Raw genomic sequence first — 23971 nt, forward strand, 5'->3', positions numbered from 1 at the left:
GGGAGGGGAGGAGGGGGAAGAGGAGGCGAGGAGCCTTCTGCCCCAGAAGAGACAGAGTCTTCCCAAAGTGGGGACAAGGAGAGTCAGAGCAGAAACTCACAGTGAGTCGATGCTGTGGCTGGTGCCCAGTGAATGAGCCCCGGGGAAGGGTGACAGGAACCGCGGTACCCGCTCTGACTTGCTGGCGCAGGTTAACCCTGGCCCAAGAGCCCTGCTTTGCGGCATTGGTGACTACTCCCGGCGTGGCTGATCTGAAGGGACCGGTGTGACATCACTGACCACGGAGCACATCGGCTCCAGCCCCGCGGCTGGCTAGCGGCAGGACTGCGCGTGAACTCAGGTTTATCGGTCCTCGTATCTTGAGTGTTTGTCCGTGTCCTGCAGGGATTCTCAGCCGCACACCGCCCCCCCCGCCCCGCCGGGTGGTACCTGCCCCACCTGCGTTGCGAGGTCCTACAGGCAAGTGAGGCCGATGTCCCGCCTCCTCAGGAGGCCCCCAGTACCTGCCCGCTTAATTCCAGGGCCAAACGTGGCCACAGCAGGTCAAGTCGCCACAGCCAGGGGCTCTGCCAGGCCTTCCCTCTGCTGTGGCAGGAGCCCCGGGGCCTCTCCAGCACAGCCCTTCCAGAATATCCTCCCTCCCCTGTGACCTTGTTGTGCCATCCTCAAAGCCGGCCCCTCTCTCGCCGTGCCCGGGTTGGCTTCTGTTTTCCGAGCCACCAGCCACTTCCAGGTATGAACTGGTACGTACGTTTCCCCCTCAATCTTCAATCTACCTTGGACCAATTTTTTGAAATAAAATACAATAAAAATGAGTTACTAGAAAATGAAACGGGAAAACCACATACGAAGAGCAAGCTCGGGTGTCCCAGCAGCCCCTTCCTTCCTTCCTGCCTTCCTGCCTTCCTGCCTGTTGTTGAGAGAGCTTGTGCATGCTCGAGCAGGGGGCAGGGGCAGAGGGAGACAGAGAGAAAATCCCAAGCAGGCTCTGTGCCATCAGCGTGGAGCTGGACTCGGGGCTTGATTCCACGACGCCGGGATCGTGACCTGAGCCGGAATCAAGAGTCGGATGCTCAACCGACTGAGCCACCCAGGCCCCCGGGCAACCTCCACTTTCTGCGAGAGCCTCCAAACTTGGACCTCAACTCCTGTCCTCACGTCACTGTGGATGTCTGCAAATGGGCACTGGTTCGGGGGCCACACTCTGAGTGCTGCTGGGGTGCGGGGCCTTCCTTTACCCGCTGGCCACGTCCGCCTCCTGAGTCACACGCGGGCCGCCTCTGCTCTGTGCTCCGGCCCCCGTGTTTCCTGGACTTAGTAGTGCCCACCAGTCACCGGAGCGGCTGGTTAAAACGCACATTAGGGTTCGGCAGGTCTGGGGCGGGGCCTGAGATGCCGCATTCTAGCAGGTTCCCAGGCGAGGCTGATGCCGTTGGCCTGGGATCACATCTGAGGAGCCAGTCGCCGGACCCTTGGCTTTGGGCGCGTGTGGGGCTCCGCTAAGCTTCGTCCCGGTCGCCCTCTGCATCCTAGGCCGCGGCCCAGCGGACCAGGCCTCCAGGGTCCCCCCCATAGTCCTGGCCACACATGGGCATCACCAAAGAGCTGGGAGCAGTGCCGGTGGGGCAGGAGGGCGCCGGGGGCTGAGGGGGGAGCCTAGCCAGCTCCCTCCCGCTTCTCATGTCCCCTCCAGCTGGCTGTTATTTAGGAGAACACGTGGGAGTTCAGGGAGCGGCCGTTCCTTCCAGATGTTCTCCCCGCTCCCCTTCGATCGTTTTCCACTTCAAGGGCCCATCTGTGCGCTTAGCTTTCTTTTCACGCACCGGCGGCCGGCGGCCTAATCGTGGAGCCGGGCGGGGGTCCTGCAGTGTCCACGGGGCCACCTCCAATTTCTGGGCATCACACTCCTCTCCAGAATACACGGTGATTTCAAAGGACCCCAACAAAGAGTAAGGAAGCGTAAGGCGCACTGCTGGCCGTGGAAACAGCCGGGTGAGAGGATGTCGTGCCTGAATGGGTCTCAGAGGCTAAATATCGGGGGACAGTCGTGGAGGACAAAGGACACCGTGATTCTGAAATGATCCATGTGCACTGGAATAAAAGGCTGGAATTACAAGAAACGTCGGCAAACCGATGACCACAAATGGGAAATTAAGATTCCACAACGTCTTATCAAAAGCGCCATTCCAAAATAGGGGGCAATAAATGAGTTTTTCCAAATGATGCCTTTTTTTTTTGCTCTTCCCATCTCGTGAGTGGTATCATCATGATGCGAAAGACACATTTGGAAAACAACGGAAAAGATAAATAGCCACGTAGCCAACGCCTTCCCTGATGGTTACGTGCAGTTGGCAATTTTTTTTCCTCTCCAGTCTCTCCGATACTAGGGTTTTAAGTGAGACCTCTGGAGAAGAGCGCCTTGAGATTATTTTCAGAACCACATGGGTGAGAAATTGCGACTTAGGAAAAAAAAACGAATGATCTCTAGCACAAAGTGGAACCTCCACCTCACCTTCAACGGCCTCTTGGGGGCTCCGGGAGCCCTGTGGTGCCCTCTAAGCCCCTCCGTCGGCCTACAGGGCGGTGGGCACACCTGAGGCGGGGTGCTGTTCAGCTCAGCCAGGGAAACAGGGGGAAATCGCACGCTCTGCCCATCAGACTGGTGGGCGGTAAAACAGGTGAGCGGACAGGCGTCCCTGCCCCGTGGACCTTGCTGAGTACCTGCGGGCTTAGAACTGAGTGCAGCGGGGGACGGTTCACCAGGCTGTTACAGGACAGATGGGGGTTTGCGCAGCTCAGGGTCAAGGCCGGAGGCACCACCTGAAGGCTGGACCTCGACACAGCAGAGTGGGGGGCACTCCGGGCAGAGAGGACGGCAGTCCGGCAGCTACCTGCAGGCAGGGGAACCATGTGGCTGGGGGACTGCGAGGGCCCAGGGGGTGCTGCACACAGGGGAAGGGGACTGGGGTCCTCAGTGAAGCTAGGCAGTGGCCGCATAGGTGATGGCGAGAAGCTATCGGGAAATGGAGAGGTGTTTTAGGCAGAAAGCTGGGGGCAGAGGTGCCCGGAGACTAGGAGTGCAGAGAAGGGGAGGGGGTGGGCTGACGGCAGGGGTGAGGCCAGATGCAGGAAGACCACGCAGGGCCCGCAGGGGTCTGGCTCGAATACGCCGGACCAGGAGGCAGAGAGATGCGGCAAAAGACCGGGTTTGGAGGAGACCATCGTGAGTCGGTCCTGGCCCTGCTGATTTTAGGTGCTTTTGAGAATCCGAAGTAGCAGGAACAAAGAGGCAGATGGATATGGAGTGAGGCGGTCTGGGGTTGACTAAGAGTGTGGGAGTCCTGGCACATGTGCGGCCACTGAGGCTCACGTCAACTGAGGACAGAAGAGGGCCTAGAAGGAGCCCTGGGAGCATTGCCATTTAACAGAACGGGGGCGGGGGGGGGGGAGGGGAGTGGGTGGGGCCGAGGGAGGAGGGTGCGTGCTGAGCGTCAGGGCCCCTGGGAGCTGTTTGGGGTGAGGGTGGGGGGCAAAGGGCAGACTGCAGGGGGCTGTGCGGTGAGAGAGAGATGACGAAGTGGACACAGACCTTTCCGAGAGCTTCCCTACAACAGATGGGAGAGGAGAAAGCACAGAGCCCCCTCTGCACCGGGCAGGGGGATGGGCAAAGTGGGGCTCAGCCCCTCGACGGTGTGGGAGTCGTTCATGCCCGGGCCCATCTCCCCCCACCACCACGCCCCACCCCGGCTTGGCATCGAGCCGCTCCGTGTCTGCCTCCAGGGACCAGCGAGGGCTGGGCCCCGGGAAGCAGGCCTGGGGAGGGCTCCCAGCCCACACTGTCGCCCCCGCACTGTGGGAGGAGGAGAGAGATCGGGGATCCAGGTCCAACTCCCACTCCTAAGTCAACCAAACTGCTCAGCTTTTCCTAAATACGTTTGTGTGCCCCCCCCCACCCCCCACCCCATCGCCAGCTTTTGCTCATGCTGCTGCCTGAGCCTGAGAACGCCTTCTCTCACCCACCGCCCTCTGGCCGCTGAGCGCTGCACGTGTCTTTCAAAACCTGGCTCAAGGGCCTCATCTCTGAAAGCCCTTCTATCTTCTAGCTCCCGGGGATGGGCCCAGGCCCTCGGCCTGCCGTCACCTCCAAGAGACCCCACGCTTGGGGTGCTCACTAGACGCCGAGGCAGGGGCAAGGCGGGTGATGGAGAGCCCGGAGGCCTCCCCGGGGGCACCTGCTCCTCCCTCCAGCCCACAGACACCACGCAAGAACAGGGGCCCAGCGAGGCCAGACCCTCCAAACCCCTGGATGTTTTAACGTGAACTCTCCTGATTTTTACAACTCAGCCGAAATCGAAAAATGTGGAAACCACCCCGGGGGGGCCAAACAAAGCACGTCTTTCTGCTGAGTTCTCCAGCGGCCGCCAAGAGCACAGCACGTGCTGTGCCCCTTTCTCGGGCAGGGAGCGTGTCTTACTTGCCCTGTGTAGGGAGGTTTCTGGCAGGGGTGTGGCTGGGGAAAGGGGGGCCCTGGTTTAGTTACAGATGCTCCGCTGCATCATCTCACGTAATCTTCAAAAGTGCAAAGAAGGTGTCAGCCCATCTTCCAGCCAGGAAAACCGAGGCTCCAGGAGGTGAGGTGACCCACAGCTGGGGATGGACCCACAGCCAGTAAACTCCGGCGTCAATTTCCACCCTGGTGGATTTCTTAATGAGTGCAGCCGGGGTTCGACGAGGATGTGCAGGCCAGGCCCAGGAACAGCGCCCGCAACAGGAAGCACAATCCTGCATTGTGATCGGCAACGTAATTATTAGGGAGGGTCGGTCAGATACCTTATTGGGCCCCTGAGGTTCCAGGTGCCAGGACCCAGTGGAAACCAGAGAGACCATTCCCGGCTTTCTCTGGCAGCAGCATGCACACGGGAAGGAGGCAGGCACGGACGAGGCAGTAAGGGAATCCACACGTTCAGAGAGGGCCATGCCACAGAGCAAGGTGAAGGGCCCCAGCAGAGGAGCAGAGCTGTCCTCCCTCCGGAAGCCCCAGAACTTTCTCTCTCCCACCCCCGCGGCTTTCCCCCGGGAGGCGGGATGTCTGTTCAGTGCAGCTGAATTCCTCCTGGAGTCCAATCCAACAGGTCTGGCTCTCCTCCACGCGTCATTAAAGCAGATCTCAACATTAAGCATTCAAGAAAGCCGGGCCTGCAAACATTTACCTTTCGTTCAACAGCTTCCGACCCTCCCCTCAGGAGGCCCCATTAAGACGCCCTCCTCGGGGATGGGAGGCAGGGTGACTGGGAGAGCTTAATTCCAGACATTTCTCTGAGCAGGAGAGGCTGTTCAGACTCAGGGGGAGGCTCCCCAGTCTCTGCTCTGCTCCGCATGCGTGTGCACATGTGCACACGTGTGTGTGCATACACACACACACACACACACACACACACACCTTTCTTCCACATCCCACTGCATTTCAAAACCTCTAAAATTGTCCTCAGCCCAGGGTACAGCAGGAGAGGCCTGGAGGAAGGGGGATCCACAAATGCCTCTCCCCCAGACAGGAATGGCAGGGATGCCTGGGAGACCCTGCACCGTCTCCCAGGGCACCAGCCCCACTCTCACCCTGTGACCCTCGGCAGACTCCCCTATTCACCCCTGCAAACCCAGCTCCCACCTCAGTGTCAGGCAGAGGCTTCTGACCAGTCCTGAGAGGCCACACCTCACGAAACTGACCGTGGCCTGCTTCAAATCCCAGCTCTAGCACTTACCAGCTGTGTGACCTTAGACAAGTCACTTTACCTCTCTGTGCCTTGATTCTGCATCTATAAAATGGGGACACAATAGTACCTACCACCTCACACAGGGGCTGTGGAATTCACTGAGGCCACAATCTAGAGCAGACAGAAGAGTGTTTGGCACAGGCCATGCACCATACGTCTGCTGTGGTTATTCATACGGTTATTAGATTCCCAGTATCTGAAATGCCGTCTCCTAGGCCGATCATCCTAAACTCATCATTACCAAGCTTTACGTTTCACATGAGTACGAAATGGATGCCTAAACACAAAGCGTACCCAGCACATCACCTGGGGTATCAAAGTGTGACTTCCCAGGCTGCTGACGGCTCAGGGCTCTCCCACTTGGGGTCGGAGGACACTGGCCCAGACAGGCTCAGTGCCTTACCCGAAGTCACACAGCAGCGAAGCCACAGGACTGGAACATGCCTACACGCAGATCGAGTCTTCCTTCCACCCCTTGCTCCTTCCACAGCAAGCCCCAGCCCCAAGGAGGAGGAAGCAAAGGCACAGTGGGCCCCCGGGACCTCCCCCGTCCTGTCCCTGGCTGCAGTTCTGAGGACACTGGCCACTGCACCCATGCAGAGATCTATCCATGTGCTCTGAGGGGGGAAGGAAAAAAAAAAAAAAAAAAAAAAAAGAACAGCCCAGCTAAGCTGAAATGCTCTCCTCAGAGAGGAAGGGAAATAAAATTTGATGAACCTCTGCATAATGTTCAAGTTATGAACGCGTAAAGTGATATTCTGCACATATGCTGGGTCCCATTCATCTGCCCCCACATTGCTGGGGCCTGAGCTGTTAGGGACCGTTCCAACCAGGGCACTGGCAAACGGCAACTTCTTGCTGATGGGGTACTGTCTTCTGTCTCAGCAAAACAGGGCTGGCCGTGGGTGCCCCGGGCTCTCCCACGGCCGAGGCGGCAGCTGGTGCAGTGTTATTGGGGCGCTTTCAGACATCGGGCTGTATGGCTGCTATAAACGCTTCCTGAGCTCCTACTGGGGGTACCGTGCGACGCCAGTCACTGCCACCTTCCTAATGAGTGTGCTCTGTCCACGCCCGGGGGCAAGGCAGCCCTGTATGCCTGGTTAGTCTGACCCCCGTCCCGGCCCCAGCTCCTCCGGGACTGGACCCCTGACCTGGGACTTTGGCGTGGGGGTGCTGGGAAGCTAAATCGCATCCTGATGATCATAAAGCTTGAGCTGAATGAGCGTGAGGCACAGCCAGGCCTGAGGCCTCCCAAGAGAAGAATTCAGTTTACGACCCCGAGAAAAAACCAATTTAATAAGCACCTACTAGGGGGCCTGGCCTAGTTGTAGGTGCTCGGAATACAGTGGGGAATATGACAGCGAAGGCCTTCTGCCGTGGAGCTCACAGCCTGCAAACTATCCAACAGACAAACAGAATAAGGTCAGATTGTGTAGGTGCTCTGAAAACAACAGCGACTAGAACAGAGTGTGTGGGGCAAATTTAGACCGAGTGATTAAGGAAGGCCTCTCTGAGCAGGTGGCATTCAAGCCGAGGCCTGAGTGACCCAGCCAGCTGAGTCTTCTAAGCAAGGGCGTAGCAAGTGCAAAGGGCCCCAAGGGGGTGAGCTTGCAGTGCTCAAGGGACAGAAGGGACACCCACGTGGCACAGGAGAGACAGGTCCGTGTGTGCGTCTACACGCGACTCCTAGGCTTGAAGCCCTTCTAATGCCCCGCAGAGAGTCCAGCTCCTCGATGCTGCCCAGCCCCGCAGCCTCCTTCCCCCTTTTCCTCCCCAGGCTCTGTCATCACTCCGGACAACCCTTCAGTTCCCTGCCACTGAGAGGCATTATTACACATCCAGTGTGCTCTCCTAAAAGCAGACCCTGTGATAAGGATTTGACAGGTAGTTTATTCAGGAGGTGGTCCCAGGAAATATGCTAACTAGAAAGTTAGCCTATCTTCCACTCAGTCATTATCCACCATCCATCCATCCATGCATGCATCCATCCATCCACCAACCCACCCACCTGTCCACCCGTCCGTCCATCCATCCATCCATCCACCCACCCACCCACCATACATACATACACCCAACCACCCATCCACCCATCCACCCACCCAACAAAACATACATACACCCAACCACCCATCCACCCGTCCACCCACCCAACAAAACATACATACACCCAACCACCCATCCACCCGTCCACCCACCCAACAAAACATACATACACCCAACCACCCATCCACCCGTCCACCCACCCATCCGTCCATCCACCCACCCACCCACCCACCCAACAAAACATACATACACCCAACCGCCCATCCACCCACCCGTCCATCCATCCATCCATCCACCCACCCACCCACCCATCCACCCGTCCGTCCAACCATCCATCCATCCACCCACCCACCCAACAAAACATACATACACCCAACCACCCATCCACCCATCCACCCACCCACCCACTCAACAAAACATACATATACCCAACCACCCATCTACCCACCCACCCACCCGTCCACCCAACCATCCACCCATCCATCCATCCACCCACACATCCACCCAACAAAACATACATACACCCAACCACCCATCCACCCACCCACCCACCCGTCCACCCGTCCATCCATCCATCCACCCACCCACCCACCCACCATACATACATACACCCAACAACCCATCCACCCACCCGCCCACCCACCCACCCAACAAAACATACATACACCCAACTACCCATCCACCCACCCACCCACCCGTCCACCGTCCATCAATCCATCCATCCACCCACCCACCCAACAAAACATACATACACCCAACAACCCATCCACCCATCCACCCATCCATCCATCCACCCACCCATCCATCCGTCCATCCATCCATCCATCCATCCACCCACCCACCATACATACACCCAACCACCCATCCACCCACCCACCCACCTGTCCATCCATCCATCCATCCATCCACCCACCCACCCACCATACATACACCCAACCACCCATCCACCCACCCATCCATCCACCCACCCACCCACCCACCATACATACATACACCCAACAACCCATCCACCCACCCGCCCACCCACACACCCAACAAAACATACATACACCCAACAACCCATCCACCCATCCACCCATCCATCCATCCACCCACCCATCCATCCGTCCATCCATCCATCCGTCCATCCACCCACCCACCATACATACACCCAACCATCCATCCATTCATCCATCCATTCATACACTCACCATTTATTGTTACTTCCTCTATTCCCAACTGGACTCTGAGGACTCAGGTGATCAGATGCCTGGTGGTCAGTCCCTGACCTTGAGGAGACTCCTCCTCTAGCAGCCATCAACAAACAACCCCACTGCTGGGTCCCCTTTTCACTCAATGCTGTGACAGAGCCCAAGAAGGGGACCTGGGTTCATTCTCTGTGCACCCTTATCTTGGTTCTAAGAAGCATGGGGCTAAATAGCAAACTCTCAGACTCAGTTTTCTTCTTCTTAGTTTCTTGGGTTCTGAGCACAAGGCAACCTCATGTCCAACAAAATATCAAAATGTCCCAGAAATTCCAACGCAATGGGGTCCAAACTCTGCCTCACCCAGACCGTCCCTTCTACCCCACAACCGCCCAGGGATGCTTCTGTCAGATCACTCACTCCAGTTTTTGACTGGAGCCCTGTGGCCACTGAGGCTGAGCCCCAGGCTTTGGCTTCCCAATGGTGGCCAGAGGCAACCCCATGTGTACTGACCTCTCCCGGAAGTACTTGATGGCCTCAGGGTCTATGAAGGTTGGCTCCTCCCGGTGGCCCTGCTCAAAGACCTTGCGCTTGTGCCGGAACTCAATGACCGTCTTGGTGTAGGAGTTGAGTGTGGTGACGGAGGCTGCCATGCAGCAGGTAAAGGAGCCCCACGCCAGGCTGCCAACAGACGAGGAGAGAGGTGCCACGGTGAGGGTGGGCTGGGGACAGGAAACCCCACCCACCAGACAAGCGCTCCTCCTGCACAGCTGCCTCCTCTGGGCCAGACCTGAGCAGGTGCTGCCGTAGAGCAGAACAGGATTTGGTCCCTGCCCCGCTCACAGTCTGTGCACTGATGCAGACATGACAGAGTTCATCACTGGGAGGCAAGAAAAGGGCGAGGCCTTCTATCCAAGGGGGCCAGCCTCCGGGAAGGTCACCAGAACACAATGATGCTTGTGTTGCACAGGGTCTTGGAGGATGAGTGAGCCTTTGCCAGCGGGAAGGGCATCCCAGGAAAAGGGAAGGGAGTGTGCAAAGGTGTGGAGGCATGAGGCAGTAGAGAACAGTCTCCGGTCTGCAGGAGGTTGGGGATGCTGGAGTGAGGGAGAGCGTGATTAGGTGAAGTTAATGATAGAAAAGGGGATGGGGGCAGACACCCGAAAAGCTGGGTTCCATGGGGGTTAAATTACCTCTGTTCATGCATGCTTTGGGCAAGATGCTTAACCCCTCTGCCTCTTATTCCTCATATCACTTCAACGGACACATCAACAGCACCACTTCACAGCATGGTTGCAAGGGTTAAAGGAAATAAGCCATTCAAAACGTCTTAGAACAGTGCCTGGCGCATACAGCGGGCACTCAAGAACAGCTTGCGGTCATTACTACCATTGCTATTTTCAACCTTCTTACTACCCACCCACTTCTATCTGACTTCATCTCCAAACTCTCCCCGAGAGATTAAGTTATAACGACCCGTGTGGCTTTCTGTTCTCCACTTCCTCCAAGCACAGCTGCGGACTCTTGGCCACACGCACCTGATGTGTATGCTGAGCCAGCCGGGGCTGGAGAATCTGTCCTACTGACAACTGGAAAGCAGGGAAGGGCGGCACGGGGGTAGGAGACCAGCTGTCCAGGCTGCTGCGTCTCTGACCCAGTGTCCGTTCTAGAAATGGTCTCCCACCTACTTCTGACCAGGAGTGGGTACCAGCCTGGTTCTACCGGTCAGGCCTCCCGGTCCCTGCTCCCCAGTCTCTGCCCTGATGACTGGTTTCCTCCAAATCAAGGGTTCAGCTTTGCTGCCCTGTCTCAGAGCATCCCGTCTCCCCTTTTGCCCGCCACCCATTGGGTCTCTCAACGTGACCACCACGCATTCCTCAAGGTCAGTGCAGCCCATCTCCCACACCCACTGCTCTCCTCTTTGTCAGCCCCTGGCCATCCAGAAGAAAAGCAAGGGGAAGTATGCGGATTCAGCCTTTTTCCCAAGGATCCCCTATCATCACCTGAACCTTATCACCAAAACCATTAATGGATTCCTTGTTCTTTCATGATAATGAGCTAATTTTGATCTCCCAGAAACTCTGAGTAGCTGTAATAGACAGGCATGAGGTCCACTTGGCCCCCTCTTAGAGCGGCCTTGTCCATCAAAGAGTCCAGTAGGTGACCCCGCCCCCCTGTTCATACATGACTGGATGAGGGCTGAACATCTGGGAAGTTGGTCCAATCAGATACTCTCTCCTCTGAGCAATGAAACTCAAGACTAGTTCAATGTGGGATACGTGTTTAGACAGGTGGAAATTAAAAGCATGATGATGGCAAATGAAGAAGCAGGCTTTTTCTGGGATTCCACAAGGATACATAGGTTAGTTTTGCCTGACCAGCATCCATTCTGTTAAGGGACCAGTGCTCCCCTCTTCTCAGGTCATGTGGTTTGTATGGAGCTGGCCTCACCCCCCCCCCCAACCTTTAGGCGTGATCACATGGCCAACACCTGGCCAATGAGAGCATCACTTCCCTCTGGCCACAGATATTGGTTCAAGGATGGGCATGTGACACCCGATCCCAGGACTCTTGCTCAAGCTGTTGGAAAACAGGGCTCATCTTTCTCCTGGGGTACCACACGGGTGGGATTTGAGCCTGGAGCTGCTGGGGCCTGCCTTGCCACTATGCAACCTGCTAATGAGGCTGCCTCAAAGCAGAGCCACGAAAAGGAGCTAGATCCTTGAGCTGAAGCCATTATCCCTGGATTTTTCAGTGATGGGTGCCCAAATTCCTTTATCAGATTTTTTTTCCCCTAAGCCAATTTGAATTGGGTTTCTGTCATTGGCAACCCAAGTTCTTATACAATTACTTTTTATACATTCCCTTCTTCTACATAGCTTAGTTTTAAAGTGAATTTCTAGTCTTGTCTAGGAGCAGGTCAACTACCAACTCTGATGACCCAACGAGAGGAGGAGTCTCTCTCTATCACATACCCCTGTTCAGCGTCCTCTCAGCCCTCACCACGCCCTGTAATTCCCCTGTAGCTTTTTTTTCCCCCTATTATTTATTATTCTTTGTTTTTAAATGAAACTTTCTATTTTGAGATAATTATAGATTCACATGCAGTTGTAAGAAATCATGCAGAGAGATCCATCCATGTACGCTTTCCCCAGTTTCCCTCATGGTAACATCTTGCAAACATAGAACAAGCATATTGACACGGATACAATCGAGATACAGAATATTTCCATCCATCACCGCAATGATCTCTCCTGTGGCCATTTTACAGCCACACCCACTCCCCTCCCAAACTCTGGCAACCAGTAATCAGTTCTTCATTTCTATAATCTTGTCATTTTAAGAATGCTATATAAATGGAATTGCACAGCATGTATCTTGGGGATTGGCTTTTTTACTCGGTGTGATTCTCTGGAGAGTCGTCCCTGTTGCATGTATCAACCATTTGTTCCCTGATATCGCTGAGTTTCTCCACATCTGCATCAGCATTTCATGTTGTCACTTTTTTTTTTATTTTAGCGATTCTGATAGATGTGTAGTAACACCTCATCATGGTTTCCATTTGCATTTTCCTAATGGCTAATGGTGGTGAACATCTTTTCAGTTGCTTACTTGCCATCTGTTTATCCTCTTTGGCAAAAACTCTGTTCATGTCTTCCTGCCCACTTTTTAATCGAGTTGTTTTGCTGCTGTTATTGTTTACTTTTGAGTTTTGAGTGTTTTCATTGATCCTAGCTACGAGTCCTTTGTCAGAGCGGAGGCTAACAAGTCTTTTCTTCCTCAGCAACTTGTCTTTTCAACCTCTTAACAAGGTCTGTCACAGAGCAAAAGTGTTTAATTTTGCTGAAATCCAATTTATCAAATGTTCCTTTTATGTTTTTGATCCAATCGATATTAAATCCAAGACCTCTTTGCCTAGGTCTAGATTCAAAGATTTTCTATTTTTTTCTTCTAAAAACTTTATCATTTCACAATGTATATGTAGGTCCATGATCCATTCTGAGTTAATTTTTAGATAAGGCATGGAGTTTAGATCGAGTGCTTTTTTGTTCTGTTTTGATTTGTTTTTTTACCTATGACTGTCCAGTAGCTCCTGCAATATTTGTTGAAAAGGCTACTCCCCCCTCCACGGAACGGAAACGCATCTTTGTCAAATATCAATGAGGCATATTTTTGGGTTCCTTATTCCACACCGTTGATCTGTGTGTCTACCCCTCCACCAATACCACACAATCTAGACTACCGTAACTATGTATTAAGTCTTGAAGTTGGGAAGACTTCCCAATTTTAGCCTTCCACTTTTAGCCTTCTTTTTCAAACTTATTTTAGCTATTCTAGCTCCTTTGCCTTTCCTAATAAATTTTAAAATAATCTTACCTATACCTACAAGAAATCTTGCTGAGATTTTCACAGGAATTGCATGAAACTGTATACTAGCTCGAGGAGAACTGACGTCTTCACCACAAACACGCTGTCTCTCTCCATCTATTTGGATCTTCTCTGATTCCTTTCGTTGGCATTTTGTGGTTTTCACCATGGAAGGCCTACAAATGTTTTGTTAGATTGATGATGAAGCGTTCACTGTGTTGAATGCAAATGGTATTGTATTTTTAGTTTTGTTGTCCAACTGTTCAATGCCGGTTTATGGAAACATAATAGGTTTTTACATTATTTGTCTCATATCCTGAGACTCTACTGAACCTATACATCAGGTCTAGGCATGTTTTGGTAGATGTCTTGGACTTTTCTACATAGACAATCCTGTCATCTGCAAACAAGTCTGGTTTATTTCTTCCTTTCCAATCTGTGTGCCTTTTATTTACTTTTCGTGCTTTATTGCACTAGCAAGAAATTCCAGCACTATGTTGAGGAAGAGTGGCGCTCCCAGTCTTAGGGAGAAAACGTTCAGTCCTGTTACTGCCTGCTGGGGGTGAGGTCCAGGCTCCCCGTGGGATTTCCACTGCCACTTGGGGATGGGTGGGGCTTGTTACTTTCCCAGCAAAGTGACAGTCCCAGCTCCCTACTCTGGCACCACCACAGCAGGTGAGGGGGCATGCAGTTAGGTGCCTCCTTATAGCCTGGTGAGGGGAGTCTAAGCTTGGCATGAGTGGGGGTCAAACCACAGTTGTTGGGGTTGTTGTTTTTTTTTGTCTGTTATGTATCACTATACGGTTATTGCTAAACTTTCTGTCTTGGTAGGCTGCCCCTTTCCTGGTCTTTGGCTATAGAAAGCAGACTCCATGGTGTGTGTGTGTGTGTGTGTGTGTGTGTGTGTGTGTGCGCGCGCGCGTGCACGCCTTTTCGCATTGCTGGCTTGCTGACTTCTTCATTTGTAGATCAGGATGCGCTAGACAAAAAGTACTCACCAATATGCTCTCAGTCCCTGGCCAGCCTGCTGTCTCGTGTCTACCTTTTAGCATCCTCTTATGCTGCTTTATGTATAATGTTCCAGGAGTGCTAGCCGGGACTTAGCAGGAGGAACAGGGAGAAGGATGTCTATTCCATCATTCCAGAAGCGGTAGCTCCCCCACTCCCGCCCCAGAACATCAGCTTCATGAAAACAGGAGCTTTGTTTTGTTCCCGGCTATATGCTCAGCACCAAGGACAGTGCCTGGCACATAGCAGGTGCTCAATAAATATTTGCAGAATGAATAAACACCGATTGAACAGCTATAAAAATACTGCCCTGCTTTTAATGTGGGTGAGGGGCTCAGGGCCTCATCCTCCCTGCCGTGCCTCATCCCAAGACCCCTCTGGGCCCTCACGCAGGACACTGTTTGAAAACCTCGGGACTGGAACACTTCCTGCTGTTTGCAGCTTGCAATTCTGAGCTGGTGCACCCCTGGGCTGCTGCCTGAGGTACGTGGGTGGTTGGCCTGGTTTTTGGAGCCAAGAGCAGAGTGGACACTGTGGGGAGGAAAGGGGAGGGTGATGGGGTGGACAGAGTGACTGTCAACCACTCTGTCCTCTGGGAGCTGTGGGGGGGCAGGGGCAGGGGAATGCTGGGGGCCGATTCAGAGATGCATAGATGCCACCTTGCAGTGTCCCCCAGGCCCTCCTCCGTGGGAAGACTGTTAACTGACCACTGAGGGAGGCATCCCTAGTTCTCTTTCAGACCAGACGGGCACAGAGTCATTGTGCCCAAATGCTCAGTCCAGGCCATGCTCAGTGCCCCAGAGCTGATGGGACCAGGAGCTGATGACGGCAGGTTCTGGGGCCCCAGGCAGTCCAGCCATGGCCAGCAGGCGTCCTTGGGCGGCCACACCTCTCCTTCCCTTCCCTGGTTTTAAACAAAAGGAGGCAAGAACCATCTGCCTTGAGGGACATGAGAAAGAGTGAGAGCTTCCTGCTGACCACACAGCCTCTCAGCAGGGACACCAGCAAACACATCCTCCCCGGTGGCTCTTTGGGGCCAAGGTTCTTCTACGGTCATGGCAGCAGAACCCCCCACCCCTAAGGGATCGATCTGCTGAAATGCCAGCTAAGGCCTGCAAAGAGGGCAGGGCAGCCGAGGGTCCTGAGAGAGAGGGAAGAGGCTAGACTTCTGCTTGCACAGGGTTGTGGAGACTGGAAGGGAACAAGGAGAGGAAGGGAGGAGGGCAGCAGTGAGGCCATCACACTTCACACAGATGGGGTCCCAGAAGCAAACAGAGAGGCACCACCCCTCTGGGACCTGGCCCAACTTGCTGCTCTCTTGCTGTGTGACCTGTGCCAAATCGCTTAACCTCTCTGGGCTTCTAGCTCTTATAAAGCTACAACTCCACGATGCTCTCCTACCCTCAGTCTGCAGACTAAATGCTCAGGACTGAGGTTTCACTGTGTGTGTTGTGGTAGGAGGGGCCCTTTTTTCCTATCTTTCTCACTTTGATCAAATTGAAAACAGAAGCACAGAGTGACTAGCTTTCCCCTTCCCCACCATCGCCAGGAAAACGGACACGCTGACATTCCACATGGGGGTCACAAACTCACATTCCCGCAGACTCAGCTGGATGGTGAAGTGAGGAAAGTATAAGGCGAGAAGGAGTGGTGGGGACAGGGGTGAACCGGACAGCATGGGCCCCATCTACGGGGGCAGCCACCCCTCAGCTTCAGCCGCCGGCTGCCATGTGGCAATGCCAGTTAGGCAAGGACATAGCCCCTAATGGTCAAGAGAAGCCCAAAACTTGGATTTTTGCCTAAAATGTTTGCCTTTTTAGACTGTTAAAAGCAAATACAACTTTTATAGAACATCGTGGCAGGCCACACAAAACGTCTAGTGGCTGGGTTCAGCCCCTGGGCTAAGGGGAGAGTTTTTTTTGGAAAAAAAAAAACCCAAACAGGCGGGAGGGCTGGAGGGGCTCCGGGCTCAGGGTGAGGATGGGGTTCTGAAGCTCTATCACGGCCAAAACAGCGAGCTGGGCAGTGACAGGAAGTCACGGCCAGGGCTGGATACTAAGAGAACACTGAAGTCCTGGGAGCAAATGTGAGCGGTGCATCCAGGGCGGATGGAGACCCTGTGAGGCATGCATTATTATTATCGACTCGAGAGATGAATCACTTGAGACGCTGGGTTGCTTGCCTTTAATAATAACACGCGTGGAGCACATCCTCTGTGCTAAGCACCTCACACGTGTTATTTCACATAGTCCTCATTGCAGCCCCTCCCTAAGGATGCCCCCCGCCGGGAGCCTCACCTCCAGGGGTTCATGCTTTGTGTGGGCCCCTTCTCCTTGAATCTGGCCCATCACTTGCTCTTGACCAACAGACGCAGCAGAAACGACAGTGTGACTTCTGAGGCAAGGTCACAAAATAAACTTGTAGGTTCTGCTCGGATCTCTCGGAATGCTTGCTCCCCGCAGGGGCCCGGCCACCGGCCTGGAGAAGCTGGTCCTGCTGACAGCCTAGCTGAGCCCCTAGCCCCCGGCCAGCACCCACAGCCAGTGCTGGGAGGGCCCAGCTTGGACCGCCCACCCAGCCAAGCCCCAGATGACTCCAGCCCTGGCCAGCATCCCACCAAAGCATCATGGAAGACGCCGAGCAAGGAATACCCAGCTAAAGCCAATCAACCCGTTAAGCCATAAGAGACAATAACACATTTTTATTTTAAGCCACTACATTTTAGGGTGATGTGTTATAAATCCACAGAAAACTGACAGACTGCTTGCCAAGAGACTCGGGCCATCTCCCCATTTTACAGCTGAGGATACTGAGGCACGGGGAGGCGGAGGGACCTGGTGCGAGTCCACGGCTGGTGAGGGTCAAAGTGGGGATATGCTCCCAAGCTGTCTGAGCCCAGAGGCCACCCTTCAACCACCCCTCCGCAGTGCCTGCCCCCAGCGGCCCAGCAGTGCATGTCGGCAAGGTGTGAACGAGGCCGTCTGACTCTCAACCGTGGACCCTTCCCCTTCCTGGGCACGTGTGCCTCCCAGAAGCCGGTGCCCAACATCAGCTGGGCATCTCTGATCCCCGACCTCCCAAGTCTCCGCGGCCTGTCTCGCTCTGCTGGGCGGGGAGGCAGAGGCTGGCGCTGTCTGGCCTCAAAGCTGCTCTCCTGCCTGGTGCCTGGGGCGGGGATGGGGGAGGTGCTGGGGCCAGAATTTTGACAAACGGCCTCACACATATTAAACAAGAGAAATGACACAATGACGCTGCACAGCCCTGGCGAGGCCCCAAAAGCAAGGGATGAAAAATGGGGCTGATCCATCTTGCAGGCCTTGGTGACAAGAAGAAATGGATCAGCCCTAATAGGGACCGCACGTTGGGCCCCGGCCTTAAATAAGTCAGATGAGAATGAGGCCAGCCCCAAGGGAACAGGAGCAGGGCAGGAGGTCTGGCTTCCCGGGAAGGAAAGCTTCCCATGGCCGACACCGGCAGGGGTCGGAGAGTGCCAGGGCGGAGAGCCAGGGGCTTCTAGAATCCTATTGCTACTTAAGGCTGTGGGACTCCGGGTGCGTGACCCAACCTTTCTGAGCAACACGGGGGGGGGGGATTTTGTGTGTTAAATTTCATATGGAAATCGGTAACATTAGAAGGGCTGGTGTTTGAGAGCACTTCCCGTGTGTCAAACAGCGTGCCACGCACATCCACAAAAAGTGTCTACGTATCACCCCGTTCTCACAGAGGCAGAATACAGAGGTTAGGAGTGTGGGCTCTGAGGCCACACTGCCCGGGTTCAGATCCCAGCCCTGCCGCTCAGCGGCCAGAGAGAGCTTGGGCGGGTTACTTAGGTTGCCTGTGCCTCAGTTTCCTCTCCACAAAACTTCCACCGCACCGCGCCGTTGCGATGGTGACATACCAGGCCTCGATACGTGGCACAGGTGGTCACACACGTGCTCACACCCAAGAATGTTCATTCCTTTCCTTTGCCCCCTTCTCTAGCTCAGGTGACCACCGTCCAAGGTCAAGAGCTCAGGCGACAGCTGCTAGGAGGAGGGAAGTGTAGGGCAACAGGGGGCACCAGAGCCTTAGCTGGTTTCCCCGCGAGCCTTCCACTTAACAGGGATCAACAATGGTGTTGGGAGGGTCAAGGTCCCTTTAAGACACGTGCCTTTGCAAAGCAGAAACCAAACAGAGGGTGGGAAGGGGTGAAATTAGCAAGAGTCCCCAGTGGTCTGGAAGGGGGTCCTTCTTACTTGAAGCTCTACTCCTACTCCTACTCCATTCTGAGGATCCTCCAAAGTCTCTGTACCTCCTGTCCCCTCTGCTCAGCACATTGTCTTATTCCCTTCTCCACATTTTGCCCGATCACATTCTCCCCAGAGGACCCTCCCTGCCCGAAGCTGGGTCAGCAACCCCTCCTCTGTGCTCCCACAGCAGTCTGTGAGCCACCCCCGTATCCACATTACAGCTTGTTTCCTTGTCTCATTCACCTGTCACCACGCTGTCTTCACCACTGCTGTACCCCCAGCACTTAGGAGAGCGGCTGTCCCCGAGTAAGCAATCGGTAAATGCATGTAAAGTGACTGAGTGGATAAGTGATTCCTGGCCACCAGAGGCAGGCCTGCATACCTCGTGTAATGGACAACTGAGGTCGTTGTCTTTCCTCCTTCTGATAACCCCGCCTCACCCCTAATTTCCCACTGGGGAGGCTCCTCCTCCTGTCTCTGTCCAAGGGATTGGGTGGGGCCAATCCCGCCGCCTGGACCTTGTGACTCAGGCCAGACCAATCAGGGTCGAAATCATTGGTCATGGGATGGGCACACGACTTAAGCTAATCCAATGACAGCCGTAACCAGGATTTTGGCGGGAAATATGGGAAAGAAGCCTCATCTCTCTGCTGGTATTGCTACGTTTGTAAAATGGAAGCCTAGAGCTGGGCATGGTGACCATCTTTGCTTAGGGAAGGCTGCTTGTGAATGAAGACAAGACAAAGGACAAAGGGAACAGAGACAGGCAAGGGGGTGGGGAGAGCTCCTGATAAATCACCCGAGCACCTGGACCCAGCTGTGCCTGGGGCAGATGCTCACCCAGCACCCATCCCGGTCATTCACCACCGGAGAGTTTTGGGCTCATTCCTCGCCCGAGAGGTAAGCGGGGGCAAGCAGAGCCAATACGCTCCTGGCCCTCCCTCAGCTGTGGTGATGATTCGGGAGAGAGAAGATGACCCGTGGCCCCTGATGGGCCCATCAGGGGGAGACCGGGGACTTCGGTCAACGTTGGGGAAAGAGGAACCCTCCCTTCCCCCGTATGTGGAGGAAGAAGCACCAGGAGGGAGCTTTCTCACCACCAGGAGGAAAGCCCACCCAGGGACAGGGTTAAATTCGCAGAGGGTCACAACGGATTTTTCCGTCGTGACCCGAGGCCCCCCAGCTGACCCAACTGGACTTCTGGGTCACCCGAACTAACACACACCCCTTGTTTACTTGGCTCGGGAGTCTACTGATTCTGTCTTGCTCTTGCATACAAAACTTATCAGACCTCCCAGGCCCGCCCCCCCCCCCCGCCCCCAACTCATCAGCTTCCACCTCCACCTTCCAGAACAGCCTGTGTGGCAGGGGTCGGAAGCTTTACTCTGTAAAGGGCCGGGCGGTGAACATTTTAGGCTTCGTGGGCCACTGAGTGTCGCCTGCAACCGCCCAGCTCTGCCATTGTAGCGTGAAAGCAGCCACAAGACAACGCGTGAATATTGACAGTGGCTCTGTCCCAATAAAACTTTATTTATGGACACTGAAATTTAAGGTGCACATTATTTCCACACATCACAAGATGTTATTCTTCTTTTGATTGATTTCAAGCATCTGAATATGTAAAAACCTTCCTTAAGTTGAGGGCTGCATAAAAGCAGGTAGTGGATGGGCCATAGTTTGCCAACCCCAGAGCTAGAGTCTCAAAGTCCCTGTGCACTCTGGGTTACCCTTGCCTTCTTCTGCCCTTCCTCCCTCGCCTGGGCCGAGCTGCCGAAGGCCCAGCATGCGTGGGGGCTCTGGTGTCTGAAGGTCAAAGGCCACTTACCAGAAGGACCATCCGTAGTCCCAGGAGTGGGGTCTCCAGTCTTCAGGGCCGAGGCTCACGGTGACCTGGAACACCTGTGTGTACATCATGTGGGCGACCATTCCCAGGAGGCCTGTGGGGGGAGCAGAACAAGAGGTCAGGAAGCAAGGTGGAGCTCTGTCCACCTTTGTCCTGTGGGCCTGTCAGTGCTGGGGGACAGCACGGAAGGGGAAGGGCCGTTGGTAGGACCAGAGCGGGGAAGCCAGAGGGTGGTGTTTTCTAAGCCAGCCAAGGAGCTTGAGTCTGAGCAAAAAGGTACAGGGAAGGCGTGGAGAAGTTAAACAAGGGAGACACAGGGTCAAATCTGCACAGATGGGCAGACTTTTTCTTTGTCTTTTTTTTAAGTTTACTTATTTATTGTGAGAGACAGAGACATCATGAGTGGGGGGCAGGCAGAGAGAGAGAGAGAGAGAGAGAGAGAGAGAGAGAGAATCCCAAGCTGTCGTCTGGGAGCCTGACTCGGGGCTTGAACTCACGAAACCGTGAGATCGTGACCTGAGCCGGAACTAAGAGTCAGATGCTTAACCGCCTGAGCCACCCGGGAGCCCCGAACCTTTTCCGGTAAGTACCAGGTAAGTAGATATTTCAGGCTCTGTGGTCCACGCAGTCTCTGTTGTAACTACTTCTCTACTGTCGTAGCACAAAAGAGTCAGAGACAATAAACGTATGAATGGATGAGTATGGCTGTGTACCAATAAAACTTTACAAAAACAGGCACCGAGCCAGATTTTAACCCGTGGGCTATAGTTTGCTGATTCCTGCGTTAGGAGGTCATTTGGGAGAAGCAGCCTAGAGGGTATTTTTCAAACTGCAGGTGCTGATTCGCTAGATTAGTGGGTCATGAAATCACCTTCAATGATTGCCACTGTTGACTGCCACATTAAAAAAGAAAAAAAGAAGAAGAATGGAACAGAATGGAGCGGAATAGAAATATCTGATACGTCAAACGTAGCAGGAGTGAATACTGTTTTGGAGAACTTTTCAGTTCTATGCATGTGTACATGGGCGCAGTGACTGAAGCATGAAATGTTTTTCTGCGGCTCATGGTCAAAAATCTTTGAGCCCACTGGCTGGGAGAACTTGGATTCCAAGGGATCTGAGTGGGAATCCTCTTCCACCACGTTTTCATCACGCAGCACGGGGCAAAGCCTCACTCTCTGAGCTTCAGGTCCTTGAATCCGAAGACGAGGATTGTGACACGTAAGGCAAAGAGTAAGTGAAGTGAGGCAAGGCAGCCTCAAGTCTGTGCTCAGTGGCATGTAATCATTATAGTCACCAGGATTATTATAAACCTGGGGACATTTCTCTGTGTGGACTGTGGCATCTGGAGCCCTCAGGAACCTAACCTTAAGATAGAGTGATACCGGGGTGCCTGGGTGGCTCGGTCGGTTAAGCGTCCGACTTCGGCTCAGGTCATGATCTCACGGTCCGTGAGTTCGAGCCCCGCATCGGGTTCTGTGCTGACGGCTCAGAGCCTGGAGCCTGCTTCGGATCCTGTGTCTCCCTCTCTCTCTGACCCTCCCCCGTTCATGCTCTGTCTCTCTCTGTCTCAAAAATAAATAAACATTAAAAAAAAAATTAAAAAAAAAAAAAGATAGAGTGATACACTATTAATGAGAAGGGGAGGGGTAGATAACAAGAAGAAAGGAAAACACCCATGTTTGTGCACCTGCTATGTGCCAAGCACTCTGTATGATTACTTCTTAATTTTCATAACAACCCTCTGAAGTATCACGAAGTACCTTGATCAGGACTATGTACCGTTGTTCAGGTTGCCCACTGCACATCTCCATAGGGCCCCATTCCCAATACAGTCTATGTTGAAGCAGAGTTGAAGCAGAACCATGCCTACAAGGCCGTATGTGGTAGCCCTGAATATGATTATTCCATTCCACAGGGGAGAAAATAGAAGCCCGGAGTGGGAAAGTCTGTCCAAGGTCACAGAGGGAGTCAATGGCATAGTTGTGACTGGTGCCCATATCCAAATGCCCTCAACTCCAAGGCTCTCCACCCTCTCCCCTCTTCTTGAAGAGGAGGCAAGAGAAAAGATGGAGATAAGGAGTGGAGAGATGGAGGTTCAGCAAAGGCAGAAGTAAAGAGGGAGTGGGGTTCTGTATCCTGGAACCCAGGGTGGGGAATGGAGGGAGGAAGCCATCCTGTGTTCCCACAGGGTGAAGATAAATGGTTAACAACTGATTCTCCAGAGGCAAAAGAAAAGCCCTGATTTGTAGCGTCTGTCAGGTTCCACGGTGCAACTACGGCCAATGCCAAGCGACCAATGTGAGGTCACGGAAGGCAGAGCAGAGGAGAGGTGTGCCCAGTTGGCACCAGTAGGCTCCAGCACACCTCGTGCCTGACGCCAGTCACTGGACCCCAGGCCCAAAGGAGACCAAGGACTCTGTGGTTGTCTGCGTCTCTGAGCCTGGGTCAGCCCCTCATAGACACTTCTCGCTATTCTCTGACTGCAGATTAGAGCTGGTGGGGAGCCCTTGAGTCAGGAAATCCCAGGGAGGAAATCCAGGCACCACGACAGGTGCTGAGGCCTCCTCAGGAGCCTCCTAAAAGTCCATCCTCCCCCAGGCTGTCTCTGCCAGGCCCGAGTACATCCTAGACCACATCCTTAGTTGTGCCCTGGCAGGTGGCGCAGAACTGACCTGGGCTATCCCACCCATTCAACAGCACCCTCTCTGGTCCTCTCTGCCTTGGCCCAGTCTGTTGAAAGGAGGCGAACGGTGAGCCATACGGATATCTTCTTTTTCGTCACTTCACACGATTCTGGGTGAACTTGCCAAGACGTACGTAACTGATATAGCTTATTCTTCGGAGCCAACGCATACAATTCCTTAATAACGAAGGAATAACAGGGGCGCCTGGGTGGCGCAGTCGGTTGGGCGTCCGACTTCAGCCAGGTCACGATCTCGCGGTCTGTGAGTTCGAGCCCCGCGTCAGGCTCTGGGCTGATGGCTCGGAGCCTGGAGCCTGTTTCCGATTCTGTGTCTCCCTCTCTCTCTGCCCCTCCCCCGTTCATGCTCTGTCTCTCTCTGTCCCAAAAATAAAAAAATAAAAAAAATAAAAAAAAAACGTTGAAAAAAAAAATAACGAAGGAATAACGAAGGAATTGTTTTATCTACCCAATCAATGGATGGTACTAGGTCTTGTCCCGTTTTCGGCTCTACAAGAAATGCTGCGATGAACACCTTTCTACAAATCTTTTTGGGGATACAAGCAAGTACTGCTCCAGATGGAATAATAAGAGTTGCTGGGTCATAAAGTATATGCATTTTAAATTTGAGTCAATGTCAGAAAATTGCTCTCCTGCATGGTAGCCCCATCATGTGTTTCTGCCAGCTGTCTGGGGGTACTTACCTAAACCTTCACCAACACTGGAGATTCCAAAACATGAAAAGCTGTGCCCATAGCATGATGCAGAATGACACCTCAACATTGTTGTAAATTTTATATTTCCCTCATACTAGTGAGCTTGGGCGTGTTTCACACGTTTAT

General features: G+C 53.8%; 1 protein-coding gene across 5 annotated transcripts in view; it reads right to left on the reverse strand.

Moving 5' to 3' along the window:
* Positions 1-23971, reverse strand: part of GSG1L (GSG1 like) — a 206183-nt gene that overhangs the window by 17975 nt on the left and 164237 nt on the right. For 2 of the 5 annotated variants that reach the window (XR_007459522.1, XR_007459523.1), the window contains exons 4-6: positions 20429-20540; positions 9512-9679; positions 4831-5196 (exon numbers count right to left, since the gene is read on the reverse strand). Coding sequence is in view for 3 of the 5 variants with exons in the window: in XM_049638471.1 (XP_049494428.1) it covers positions 5094-5196; positions 9512-9679; positions 20429-20540 (383 nt within the window). In the remaining 2 variants the exon portion in view is untranslated. Of the gene's footprint in view, positions 1-4826; positions 5197-9511; positions 9680-20428; positions 20541-23971 lie in introns of those variants that run through there. The other 3 variants (XM_049638473.1, XM_049638472.1, XM_049638471.1) reach the window with 2 other exon arrangements.

This window comes from Panthera uncia, chromosome E3 (assembly GCF_023721935.1).
Source record: "Panthera uncia isolate 11264 chromosome E3, Puncia_PCG_1.0, whole genome shotgun sequence".
Lineage (NCBI taxonomy): Eukaryota > Metazoa > Chordata > Mammalia > Carnivora > Felidae > Panthera > Panthera uncia.